The sequence below is a fragment of the Stegodyphus dumicola genome, chromosome 9, assembly GCF_044657685.1.
Source record: "Stegodyphus dumicola isolate Sdum_Otavi_A_Nest chromosome 9, ASM4465768v1".
In the NCBI taxonomy this organism is placed as follows: Eukaryota; Metazoa; Arthropoda; class Arachnida; order Araneae; family Eresidae; genus Stegodyphus; species Stegodyphus dumicola.
In genome coordinates this window covers 59207356-59221041 of record NC_140776.1, presented here as the reverse complement: position 1 = coordinate 59221041, position 13686 = coordinate 59207356, and the positions used below count along the sequence as shown (strand labels likewise).

General features: G+C 35.3%; 1 protein-coding gene across 2 annotated transcripts in view; it reads left to right on the top strand.

Annotated features, from left to right (window-relative positions):
* Positions 1–5078, top strand: part of LOC118203910 (ras-related protein Rab-37-like) — a 452520-nt gene extending 447442 nt beyond the window's left edge. The window contains exon 8 of one of the 2 annotated variants that reach the window (XM_085823503.1): positions 4740–5078. In XM_085823503.1, the coding sequence (XP_085679629.1) occupies positions 4740–4842 (103 nt within the window). In that variant the 3' untranslated portion in view covers positions 4843–5078. The remainder of the gene's footprint in view (positions 1–4739) is intronic. The other variant, XM_085823504.1, reaches the window with a different exon arrangement.
* Positions 5079–13686: the final 8608 nt, after the last annotated feature.

Sequence of the window (13686 nt, the reverse complement as noted above, 5' to 3'; positions counted from 1 at the left end):
AAAATGAAAAAAAATAATAATAATAATAATAATAATAACAATAATCTCCATTATTTTCTCTTTTATTTACTTATTTTTTCAGTTCTCTTAAAAAATTATTTTAATTCAATCCTACTTTTCAGTTACTCAAAAATATAGGCCGACAAAAGAAATAAAAAGATTTTAAATAGTAAATGCTTTTCTTTTGGCTTATTTTTAATTTTAATACCATAAATAGTCGTTTTTTACAGCCATAGTTTTAGTTCTGTTTTTCATAAGAGGAATTAATTTTTTCACGAACTCCGATTTATGGATATATGAACTCCACTGTTTTCATTTTAACAGGAAATTAAAAAATATTTCGAAATTATTTGCAATAAGTAATAATTAAAAGATTCTTCGGAGGAGAATTGATTAATATAATAGATAAAATAATGTTCTATTTCCATTCTTCCTTTTTTCTTCTGATTTAATTAAAAAGAAAATTAGTATTGAATAAAATGCTTTTTTCCCTAAATTTTTACTATAAAAAATTGCTGAACCAAACAGCTTAATGCACATTTTCAAGGGGAATATATATTAAGATCCCTGCGTTTCTAGAAGTAGGCAAAGTGAACATTGTTAATTGGTTTCATTTAATAAGACTTAGCTACATGTTTAGACCACACTTAATTTTATTTATGCGCATAACTATTGAAACTATAGACTTTCCGTTTCCGTGATGAAGCATTTGCTTTAACAAAGGATACAATTTTGATCTGTTAACATTCTTCTGGCTGGAACATTCCAACTTCATGCAAACCTTTTCAAAATATATGTTCATTCAGGAAGAGGTACTTATGCGTTACTATAACCACCTAAGTGGCCAAAATTTCAAAAATTGCCAAACTCTGGCAATCATGCGCATCACCATTCTTCAGGGAACCGTGCTGATTGATAACAAGTCAAGCAACATTGTCATTTTCGTAAGCGTTCTTTTTGTTGTATTCCAAATTCCAACGGTTTTTTATGCTTGTGGAATTTGGCAACAATGGAAGAAACAGTACTGATGTATTTACAGGAATATAGTAATTCCTCAAAGAATGACTAAAAGGAACAATTGTTTTGAATCTGTTTTTAAAGCGATCACGAACTATAAATCAGATTGTAAGTAAGTTTATGATTAATTTTTGTTATTAAAATTAGATACGAATTTGAATGTAAAATGGTACTTACGTCGTGAAACTGTCGTCAAGCAGTTCGATTTAGCGCTAGTTATGGATAAGCATAACCTAACAACACACTCGTAACATCTGATCCTTCGTTTGATGTTACGCCGATCGATTTTCGATAAGCTATGTTTATTCTTATGAATAAGGCTATAAATTATTGCAACTGTATTTTTTCCATGCATTTTGACAAGAACGATTACAATTTGGCACCTATTTTGTGTAGAAAAGTAAACAGTGGATATTCTCAAAGTTATGGGATCCTGTCGCAGAAAAAGTATATATTAATGAACATGGTATGATCAGCAAAATATATAAGCCAACAAAACAGTGACAGATCAGAACAATAACTTGCGGCACGTTTGTACTCACAGATTTCTAAACAAAGCTTCCCGTAAAGTTGGAGGGCCTAACAAAATAGTAGAAACAGACAAAAGCGTTTATGCGAAGTGCAAAATTAAAGCGGTTCGAATACTGATTGCTTATTAATTTAAAAGGCTTCATTACTTCAGAATTCCGCAGGAACGACTGGCGCAACTTTTGCGAAATATCCACTAACTTCCATGGTCGGCGGAATAATACGGTAATTACCTATAAAATATATATGTAATAATATTTAGGTGTATATTACGTAAATTTCTGCAAACGAATTGAATTATGACTTACATAATCATTCTTTTTCATCAACTGCATTGAAGTACTAAATTCACGGCAAGTTTCGCAATTTCATTATTAGATAATGATTTTAAACTAGTAACCTTACTTTCTTCATTAATAAGTAATGATTTTATTCTGACAGCCTTATTTTTTTATAACCACAATCTATATGATTGTTGGATATTTCCTTCTCATTCAACTATTGTATGTGTTTGAGTGTTAAATGTTATTTCAAAAGTACGCATTTCGAACGAAAGGGGAAGATGTCTATGTCACAGCAAAAGCGTTTGGTAAACAGTTGTTATATCCCGGAAACTTTTGATGGTAGTACCTAAAATTTGTTAATACAAAATTTACGCGGTTGGTGCCGGACGCAAAAAATAGAATAAGTATCTACTCAAATTATAATCTGAAACTCTGAAACCTTAAAAACTGGTGTAGGAAGAACTGGGTGATTGATCTAATTCAAATCAAATTATAAAACGTTTCCTTAAAATCAATTAACTCTAACAAAATAAAAATTTACACTTAATAAATCAATAACCTGAAACATAAAGAGGAATACATCTTAGCTGGTGCTTGGACAAACCCAATGCTACCTCTCTAACAAAAACCATTTTCAATTCACATAAAATGCATATTCAATCAATTTCTAAATTAACTCTAGAGTCAGCAACATTGTTCAAGCCCACAAATTCAAAGCCTCACAAACACCAGAGAAGAAATACTCACACAACAATCAATCAGTGCCCCAAAATAATAAATCACAGAGTTAAATACTTCCTCGGCATCTACAAATGTTACAAATTATCACTATACAATCAAATAATTATAATAAGTGGCTGGTACTTTAAATCATAATGCGCGTTGTGAAACTCATAAAAATATTACCAATACCCTAAGTTAGTATCCATATTTTCTAAAAGGCCTTACGGCTCAAACAAATGGAGTGACTGGGACAGACCAACAATTAAAATAACTCATATAACACAAATGAAGCATAAAATATATGAATCAAAAACACATTTACTAAATTCCTAGAATATCATAAATGAAGATAGCTGGCCAGACTACCCTTACATCCAATGGTAAATAACATTCCAAATCATACTTTTTAAGCGTCATTTATCAAAATTAAAATACCAAATTAACATAATAAACGATTATTTAGATTACTTTAGAACATTAAATTAGTATTTAAAATAGATCTCCCTTAACGAAAGTGTTTCTACGACATTCCAGTCTTAGCTTAAATGTTACAAATCAATTATCAATTAGTGTAAGAAATTATAATTAACAAAGTGTCCATTTTATAGACACTGATTTTAAAGTCTCTTTAAGGCACAATTCATTTTCTCTATTTCTAATTCAGAAGTCTATTTCTACCAGTTACGCAAAATGAATTGAAATTACTCCCATTTGACAACTAACTACAATGGTATGAGAAAAATATGTAAGTATAACTCACAGTTGGACTTCGTGAATTCATCATCACAAGGAGCTGCTGCATACTGGCGACTTCAGCAGATCACGTTATTGAGCTCTTGAATTAGTCCTTCACCAATCAGCCGAAAATACGAGTTCAAGAAAAATGACATCTTGCAGAAAACATAAATGACGATGCCTGGAAATCAATAATTCTGAAGTAATGGAAAGTAGATGAAAGGAGAAAGAGAAATGAACCCAGTCACACAGGTGATTCAGGTTCACATTTCGATGAGCACTGCATATAGTGTTGAAAAAGACTAATTAACCGGAACAGGGAGATGAGCGATAATTAAGCCTTTGATGGGACGACAGTTGGACTTCCTGAGTGACGACACAAAGATGAGTTCTTGTCCCACGACCCGTTGGCTCTAGAGTGGCCTTCACTACGAGAAGCCTCGCAGGTCCCAGCGCGCTTGTTTAGGCAAGCCCGCAGCGGGGCAAACACCCCCCCCCCCCGATCTCTTTAAACGAAACTTAACCACTGCAAAATTCAAAAACAACTCAATTAAACTCCCGTACAAGTCTCGAAGAAAACTTTCTCCACCCACCAAATTCTACAGGCCGAAAAATTACACATAAAACTACATTTGACCAACCGTAAGACTTTCTCTTTGTTTTTGCTGTTAATACTTGACTCTCTTCAACAAATGGAAATAGAGACGCTGCACAAAAACATTAACTGGATAGCTAGAACCAGCAAGTAACACAAATGCGTGAGAAACACAATTCGACCCCGGCTAACAAGCGGAGAACAAGAGATAAGATCAATGCTGCGCTTAAAATAAGAAATTAACAAACGCCCCTCCGTTCGAAGGAAACTCATTTATTCAACACTTCCAGCATTCACAAAGAAAGTGAAGCAAAGACGCCAATTAAATCTTCCTTTATAACCTAGTAAACAAAACCCCTGCATCGCAAAAGGCAAGCTACTAATACAGCTCTTTGTTACCGTAAATGCTATTCACAATCAGTTGGAAAACACCAAGAACCCCCGCTTCCGCCCAGATGTTCACTCCCTTGTCTTTGTTAGAAAATCTGACCATTGAAAAATAAATACGACTAAAGATTTTAACTGTTAAAAATAGAAATGTCCACTAAGTTTTTACAAAAATTTCAATTAAATAAAATACCTGATTAAATAACTAACATAAGCACAATTAAAATATTTGTGACACAACACAGTGCCAAATTTGAGCGATTTTGTGAAGTTGTTTTTAAGCGAAAACAGATCGCTGTATACATGGGGAGTAGAACAGCACAAAAAAAAATTGCAGAAGGATTTTGCGAAATGTATGTTTTATTTTTTTAATGTATCACATAATTCTTATTTAATAATTAAGATTTGTATTTTCTTTTGATATGTTAATAATATTTGCCGAATTATGATAAATATCGTTAGTCTGGCAGTCTTTTTCAGGAAAGTCATCAAAATCGTCAGCTTGCATCCCACGTGGTTTTTGCCTTTTCATCTATAAAATGTTACCGAATTCCATCAAGGTGGTTGCGTTAACACCTGAGTACCGAAGAGAGAGAGAGAGAAGATAAAGGCTTAGAGTTTTATAATATAGTGTATGTTTCAGTGATATAAGGCATCATCCAAGTATTTAGTTTAATTTGTACAAAGTTTGCTTAAGGTTTACATATTTATCGCAGGAATTTAGCATTTTCTGATTATCTGATTCCTGATTATCCTAAGAAGTATTCACCGAGGCAGCACGCTGTATCTCCAAAATGTATTTTTGATTTTAATGTAATCCATGTATACGCGTGCAAGTTATGCAATAATAAACGTTTGGTTCTGAAATATTTTTGTTGAATGTTAACTAACACAAATTCTGTAAAAGCATTATAGTTCATCGGCGTCTGAGCCATTAACAGCAACGCACACATTGATATAAAATTTATGCTTTTCTCTTGGTTGAAATGGAAAAAAAAAAGTGCTTACAGTGTATGCTTGCAGATTCTAGAGTGATTCTACCTTCAAAATGGACAAGATTCTCAAGCCTTTCGTTACACATGTTTTTTTTTGAAGCTTGTGTTTGAGAGATTAAATGCCTATGGACTCCGCATTAATGTTTCCAAATCCATCTTTGGCACACAAGAAATAGAATTCTTGGGTTATTTAATTACTCCTCAAGGATCACGACCTTTACCTGAGAAAGTCCAAACTATTGTTAATTACAAGCTTCCAACAACCATTCACGAACTCAGAACATTCTTAGGCCTTATTAATTTTTATCGGCGATATTTAAAAAATGCATAAAAAAAAACCAATCTCTCCTACACGACTACCTTAAAGAAGCCCGAAAAAAAGATAAACGGAAAATTCGGTGGACCGATGAAGCTAAGGAACAATTTCAGCGATGCAAAGATGATTTAGTCAATACAACACTCTTATCATTCCCGAATCATGAACTACCTCTGTCATTATATACAGACGCTTCAGACTCGGCGATTGGAGCGGTACTTCAACAATTTGAAGATAACGGATGGAATCCTGTTGCATTTTATTCCAAAAAACTAAACGAAGCACAAAAACATTACAGTACTTACGATAGAGAGTTACTAGGAATTTACCTCTCCATCAAACACTTTAAATTTTTACTGGAAGGAAGAACATTTACAATATTTACCGACCATAAACCCATAATCTTTGCATTTAAACAAAAGCCAGAAAAATCATCACCTCATCAACTTAGACATTTACAATACATCTCTCAATTTTCAACTGATATACAGCACGTAGAAGGCCGAGACAACATCGTTGCAGATACTTTATCGAGAATTGAAGAAATTTCTTTGATCGACTATGACAAAACTGCAGATGAACAAATTATGGATAAAGAATTGCAAAATTTGAAGACATCAGCATTTTCTCTGAACTTCAAGCAGTATCCGCTACCTTCTGGGAAGTCTTTGCGGTGTGAAACTTCAACGAATAATATCAGACCATATATTCCAGACAGTTATCGCAAGAAAATATTTTATCAAATGCATAACGTAGCCCATAATTGTATTAAGTCATCTGTAAAACTCTTATTGTTTTAACTTATTTGGCCAAGTATCCGTAAAGATGTGCAGCTTTGGACTCGATCTTGCATGGCTTACCAAAGAAGTAAAATTAATCGACACACAAAATCAAGTTTCGGTGATTTTCAATTGCCTTCAGAAAGATTTTGTGACGTGCATATTGATCTTATTAGACCTACCACCATCAAATGGGAATATTTACTGTCTCACTTGCATTTACCAGTACTCTAACTGGATGGAAGTGATTCCACTTAACAACATTTCAGCAGACACAGTTGCTAAAGCATTTTATTCTAATTGGATTTCAAGATTTGGGACGCCATATCGTCTAGTCACAGATCGTGAACCGCAGTTTAGTTCAGAGTTGTTCAACAACCTATCAAAAATGTGCGGAATAAAATTAAAACATACAACGGCTTACCACCCCCAAGCAAATGGGAAGGTAGAACGCCTCCATTAATCTCTCAAGACCGCACTTATAATGGCACACAATAGCCTGGCCTGGACTGAAACACTTCCAACTGTTCTTCTTGGCTTACGCACAACTATGCAAGAAGACTCTGCATATACCATTGCCCAAATGGTTTATGGACAAAATATACGGTTACCTGGAGAATTTTTCCACGATAGGACAACTCCTACACCACCTGATATTTTTGTCAAACAGCTAAAAGAAAGTATGGAAAAAATTGGACCAAGAACAGTATCCGATAAATATGTCCAAAAAATATTCGTCCCTAAAGACTTGAAAACAACATCGCATGTGTTTATTTGCAAAGACAGAGTTAAAAAGCAGTTAGAACCCCCTTATGATGGTCCTTTTCAAGTGGTTGACAGAAAAGAAAAATATTTTACAGTAAAAATTAATCACAAAGATGTTACAGTGTCTATTGATAGATTAAAGCTTGCATATTTCTTGCAAACACCAGACATTACTACGAAGCAATCAACAACGTCAATGAGACAACCTATCAAACCTCCAACAGACTTACCTCCTAAAATTAACAAGTTTCCTGCAAAACAGTCGTGTAGGGCGGACAATAAAACCCCCTGTGTAATTTCGGGATTAGCATTTATATATATCAATAATATATATATATATATATATATATATTTTAAATAGTGTGTTTTTAAGGTAATATTATGCTCTACCGTAATTTAGTTACTGGAAAAGGAGTACTGTTGTGGCTTGAACTTATACAGAAACTTTAAATACTGATTAATATCGTTTTATTTGTTGTTTGTTGTTTTCAGAATAGCAACAAAAATATTATTCAATTTTTGTTGTTCTTGGAATGGCAACAAAAAAGATATTAATGATATTGTTCTAAAGAGTTGTTTACATTTGCTAAAAACGAAATAAAAATTATTTTTGATTTAAAACGTGGATTGACGTTATTTGATTAAACAGAGTTGTAAAAATAAAGATTAATTTGGAGTCGGAGCCAATAGTACTATATGTAATTTTGTAATTACTCTCTACAATTGTTTGCACACGGTACTTTACTATATGTAATTACTTACCACTAATATTTATAACTACTTTCTGATTATAATGTATGCACAAATAGCTTTGTACAGATTGCTTTGAATATTATATCTAATGACTGCACTTGATTATACACGGTTTGCACTAATGTCAGCTTTACTTACCCAGTACTATTATACCTAATCAAATACTTATATTTAATGATCCACCATTACATTATGCAATCATGTTGTGTAATTTCTGAATGCACATTGTAGCACGAAAGTGCAAAGACGTTTATGTATAACAAAAATTGTGACTCTGTAACATTTTAAAGATTTTTTTTTTGTTCCCGGGCTGCATAATGGAGTTCTGTTTCCGCTGTATAGGCATTATTCTGATAGGTATAACCTTAGGTCGGAAGCCCTTACAGCGGAGATCAGTGATCGGCTTACTGGAGCAAGTGCCTGTCTAAACCGGATAGGAATTACTGTGTCACCAGGAAAGTGATGCTCGCCATATTCAAAGCCGTAGAACATTTCCACCACATTATCTTATACGGCAGAAAATTCCTGCAGTGATCCTGCATCATTGATCTGGCTTTTAAATTTTAAGAATCCTGAGGGTCAAATAGCCAGATGGATACAGAGGCTTCAGAAATATGACATCACTATCCGTCATCGTAAGAGATCATCACACGGAAACGCCGACGCCCTGTCTAGAAGACCTTGCCCAGAAAGCTGCCGATGTTGCTCCAGGGTTGAAACGAAATACGAGCTGCTGAGACCGGTCGCACGACAAATTACAACATCAACCTCGGTTGATCGAGACCCGTGGAGTGATGATGAAGTCAGGAAAGACCAGCAGGAAGACCGTGACATTAAACCCATAATTGATTTAATGGAGTCATCGAACAGTAAAGCTACCTGGCAGGACATTTCTATCTATAGTCCTACAACTAAATAATACTGGTGACTCTGGAATTCACATCACATTCGAAACGGCGTCTTATACCGGAAATTCGAATCGGATGATGGGAAGATTTTCCGATGACAACTGATACTTCCAAGATTCCGCATTCCTGATGTCCTTAAAGAACTACATAACAGCTCTACAGGAGGCCACTTTGGAATAATGAAGACCTTGCAGAGTTCGTGAGCGCTTTTATTAGAATAATGCAAAAGATGACATGCAAAAGTGGTGCCGATCTTGAGATGCTTGCGCAGGTCGGAAAGGACCGAAGAGGCACAGCCGAGGCAAGTTACAACGTAGGGGCGGCTTTTGAACGTGTCGCCTTTGACATCTTGGGACCTCTGCTACGAATTGCTGATGACAACAAATACATACTACTGTCATTGACTACTTCACCAAGTGGCCTGAAGCGTATCCTATTCCTGATCAAGAGGCTGTCACAGTAGCTGAGGTGACAATACAGCACTGGTTTTTCAAGTTCGGAGTGCTTCCTCAGTTACATTCAGATCAGGGAAGGTATTTTACCTCGGCAGTAATCAAAGAACTCTGCAAACTACTCGGCATTGACAAAACCCAAACGACGCTATTACATCCTCAGTCGGACGGCATGGTAGAGAGGTTCCAATCGAACCATCCTTAATAACCTCTCATTAGTGGTTTCCAGAAACCAACAGGACTGGGACAAGAAATTACCGCTGTTTTTACTGGCTTACCGCAGTGCTGTCCACGAGACTACCGGCTATTCCCTATCACAGAAGCTCTTCGGTCGTGACCTTCGTCTGCCTTGTGATCTCTTGTTTGGTCACCCTACGGATGCTCCTTCATCGCCTGAGGAATATATTCAAGACCCCCAGGCCCGGTTTGAAGTGATGCACAAATTTACTCGAGAGCGAATCAATTTGGCGACGAAGAAGATGAAGACACGATATGACACAAGAGCTACTGAACATCAATTCTACGAAGGAGGCAAGGTGTGGTTGTGGAATCTGACTCGACGCAAAAGACTCTGTCCGAAATTACAGTCACCTTGGGATGGTCCGTACACAGTCGTAAATACGCTGAATGACGTCGTGGTTCGGATCCGTAAGTCTTCGAATTCTAAACCTAAAGTCGTTCATTACAACAGGTTAGCTCATTACTACGGCCATAGTACGTAATGTAAATAATTGTAAATAGTGTTAGACCATGGTCCTTTTTGTTTCTAAATGTGTATTTCATTTGACTTGTATTTGTATTTGATTTGTATTTAGTATTTTATAGCATTTTATTTGTTTAAGATAATTATTGCATTTATTATTCATGTTTTTTGTTATTGTAATGTAATTTTTATTATTGTATTTATGTCTTAGTTGTAAGTTTGGCTTCCTGCCCAGGGATTGTACTGCACGGGACGTGCAGTCCTTGGGAAGCGGGCGATGTTACGGATTTGGTATTTAAATAGCTATTGTTAGTTAAATTATAAATTAAATCGTTTTATTCCCCGTGCAGAAACCTCTCAGTTCGTTCTGAGTTATATAATAATCGGATAACGGCTGTTCTACTTGAATATTGAGTGAGTACGTTCTTTTGCTTCTTATTGTTATACGCTAGCTGAAAGGGTATTTACGATCTATTGACTCTTGATTTTCTTTACGAATTATTTATTTTATTTGGTCCCCCCCCCTTCTACTGACTTTTTCTTTGCTTACCTAACAATTGATGACATGGCTTTGGACATGGACTATTTTAAAGAAATGGAAACACTTTACAATCTTAGAAAGGATATGGAAATTTTCAAATCTAAATTCCCTGAAAACCCCTCGGAAGAGGAAACTAAAATGTTAAAAAGTTTAGAATCCCAGTGCACTCAATCTGAAATCCTAGTTCTTACGCTTCTCGCAAATAAACAAACTATAATGGATGCTATTACTAAAAATGTACCAATAATTAATGGCGAAAAAGATAAATGGACTCCAGCACCTTGAAATAAAAGAGCGAGAAAGCTATCTGACTCAGATGATAACCTCCCTCCTACACAGCTTAGCAATCAATTTAATGCACTAAGCATAGATTAAAATCTTGACAACCCCACAGAAAATAAAAAATGGATGAGGCTGACACTAATGATGCGCCTTTTGTAAAACCAAGTAAGTATGCCAGGAAAATCCCACCACTAGTAATTACAAAAAAACATAAATTGGAAAGATTTATGCAAACTAATTAAGGAAGTTTTAAAAGTAGAAAAAGTAGATGCCAAAAAAGAAGAGGACAGTTTATTCTCAAAAGTTTACGACTCAGACGATTACAGGAAAATGCAGGATTACCTTAAAAACGAAACTATACCATTCCACACTTATTTGTTAAATTCTGATAAATGTGTTCGCGCCATAATAAAAGGATTATCTGATTACATAACAGCAGACGAAGTAAAAGAAGATCTCAAATCACAACAAATTCCAGTTATTAAAGTTAGACAACTACAGTGGACCAGAGATGGCGCCACTGTATGCCTCCCTGTTTTCTACGCTAAAGCCCCTAGGACAGACGAGGGTAAAAAGATATTTCACATCAGGAAAATTATGAATAAGTTTGTCAGAATAAGAGGTTATAAGAGTAGACCGGGACCTACGCAGTGTTTTAACTGCCAGAGGTATGGTCACTCTCAAAGAGCCTGCCATAACCCGCCAAGATGCGTGAGATGTCTTGAATCTCACAAATCTAAAGAATGCCCAGACTTAAGAAAGATTTTGTTCCTACATGTATCCTATGTCATGGATCTCACCCCGCATGCAGCGAGGAATGTCCCAAGAGGCCAGGGATCGATGATAATAAATTTTAAAATTCTAATACCAACAAAAACCAAGATTTAACTCCAAAAATTGACCAAAATCGCACCACAGTTACTGACAACAAATCAGGAAATAGTACGACTCCTCAAACCAATCAATCCTATGCCGCTGCTGCCGCAGGATCTCAAAAAAAAAAAAATTTTTTTTTACTAAAAATACTACTAATAATTTTAAGAATAATGAAGTTAAAGAAAGTTTTTGACGAATTCAAAGATTTCATCATAAATTTACACGATATGTATCTACAAAGTAAAAGAGCAAAAGATTCATCAAGCAGATTGAACATCGCCCTCGAGGCTGTAAGGCTTTTCATTAATCACAAACATGATTAATTACAACTGATATAAATATACTAATAATTTAAAACAGATTTCTTACGCAAAATTTATGTTCTACAATTGCAACTGAATTTACCACCAACTACTAGAACTCTAAGATTATATTTCTAATTATAATTTAGACATAGTTATGCTTAATGAAACGCATCTACGCTGTACACATAAACTAAAAATTCCTAATTACGACATTCATAAAGCTAAGAGACTTAACAACAGATGCGGTGGAACCGCAATTGCCATAAAAAGCTCTCTAAAAAGTTACGCATACCCTCTCCCTCCTTTTAATAGCATAGAGGCTTGTGCTTGTATCTTACCGTGCAGTTCTCTTATGGTGCTGTCTCTTATGTATGCTGTCTCTTATGTTGAATTGCTTCCAACATGCCATTTGTGTCGTGCTTTTCTTCGTCAAGGCTCTAGACCCTAGGGCTTCAACTGTAGTGATGTAAACACGCCTGACATAACAGGCGTTGAATGACTTTATGATTCCTTGATCCATTGATTAGGTTTCTACATTTGGATGCAATGTTGTGAGGGCTTCAACAACCTGTCCTGAAGCATGATTGAGAATTAGGGGAACATTAAAGCTCAGGTTTTGCTGTTCTAAGCAATGTTTGACTTTGTTAATGAATGAACTTTCAAACGAGTCATTAAAGAAGAATATCGCATCGTGGCCGACGCTCTACAGACCTCGTATAATTGAAATTCTCGCGCTGGGCAAATTAAATGGAGACAATTCACGTTTCGCAAATCCTCGTTCGGCATGGGTTTACTGTATTTCGAATCTTAGCTGACAGATCATTTTTCGTTCCACGATGATTTTGAGTGCATTCCTATATATTCTATTTTTTTACAAAAAGTATATCAAACTCAGTATCTCAAGTTGGACAAACAATCTTCAGTATACAATAGTGAGGGCAGCAAAAGTGCCATTTTCATAATTAATGATCAATTTTAAAAATGAGTAAATATAAAATATTCTATCTAATGTGGCTATTTTTTAAACAATAGAAGGAATACAAGGAAATCCTGGTAGTAAACGGATACATGTTGTTTGTTTTCTGACACCTGGCATCTTTTTCCTGCCACCAGCTTTCATATATGGAGACACACTGCTCGCACTAGCGATTTTCGAAACAGAGGTCAAATGAATGTCTGACCTGGATCTCGTTGGGTACTTGTTGCATTTTCAAAATTGAGGAAAGTTACTAACATCGAACATGGAATTAAATACGATGTAAATATGAGGCTTTCTAAGACATGCGTAGGTAAGTATGTAAGTTTAGAGGATATCCAGTTCACACATTTTTTTTCTTTCCGAGTCGCGTCACATTTTTGTTAATTCGTCTCTGAATGTGTAAGAAATTGATCCCTTCTTTACCGCATGCCTTGTGGTGTAATTAAAAAGCTCATTCTGCTAGTAATTGGAAGGTCTGGAGTTAAAAGTCATGGCGAAGGCATTGACTGATTTGTCATTTTCCTTGCTCTGCAATTAGACTAATGCCTCTCTACAAATGGGCTAGCACTTTCTCAATGTAAATTGAGAAAATATTTTTCTAAAGAGAACATTTCAAAAGGCCTTTTCAGTAGCCGAGGTTGAATATACGACTCGATATTCATTAATTTAACTCTTAAATTTTTTGTTATTTGTTCGGGACGAACTGAGGGCCGCAGAAAAATGAATCAACGATGGAATGTGCCCCGCAAGTTTGACATGCCTG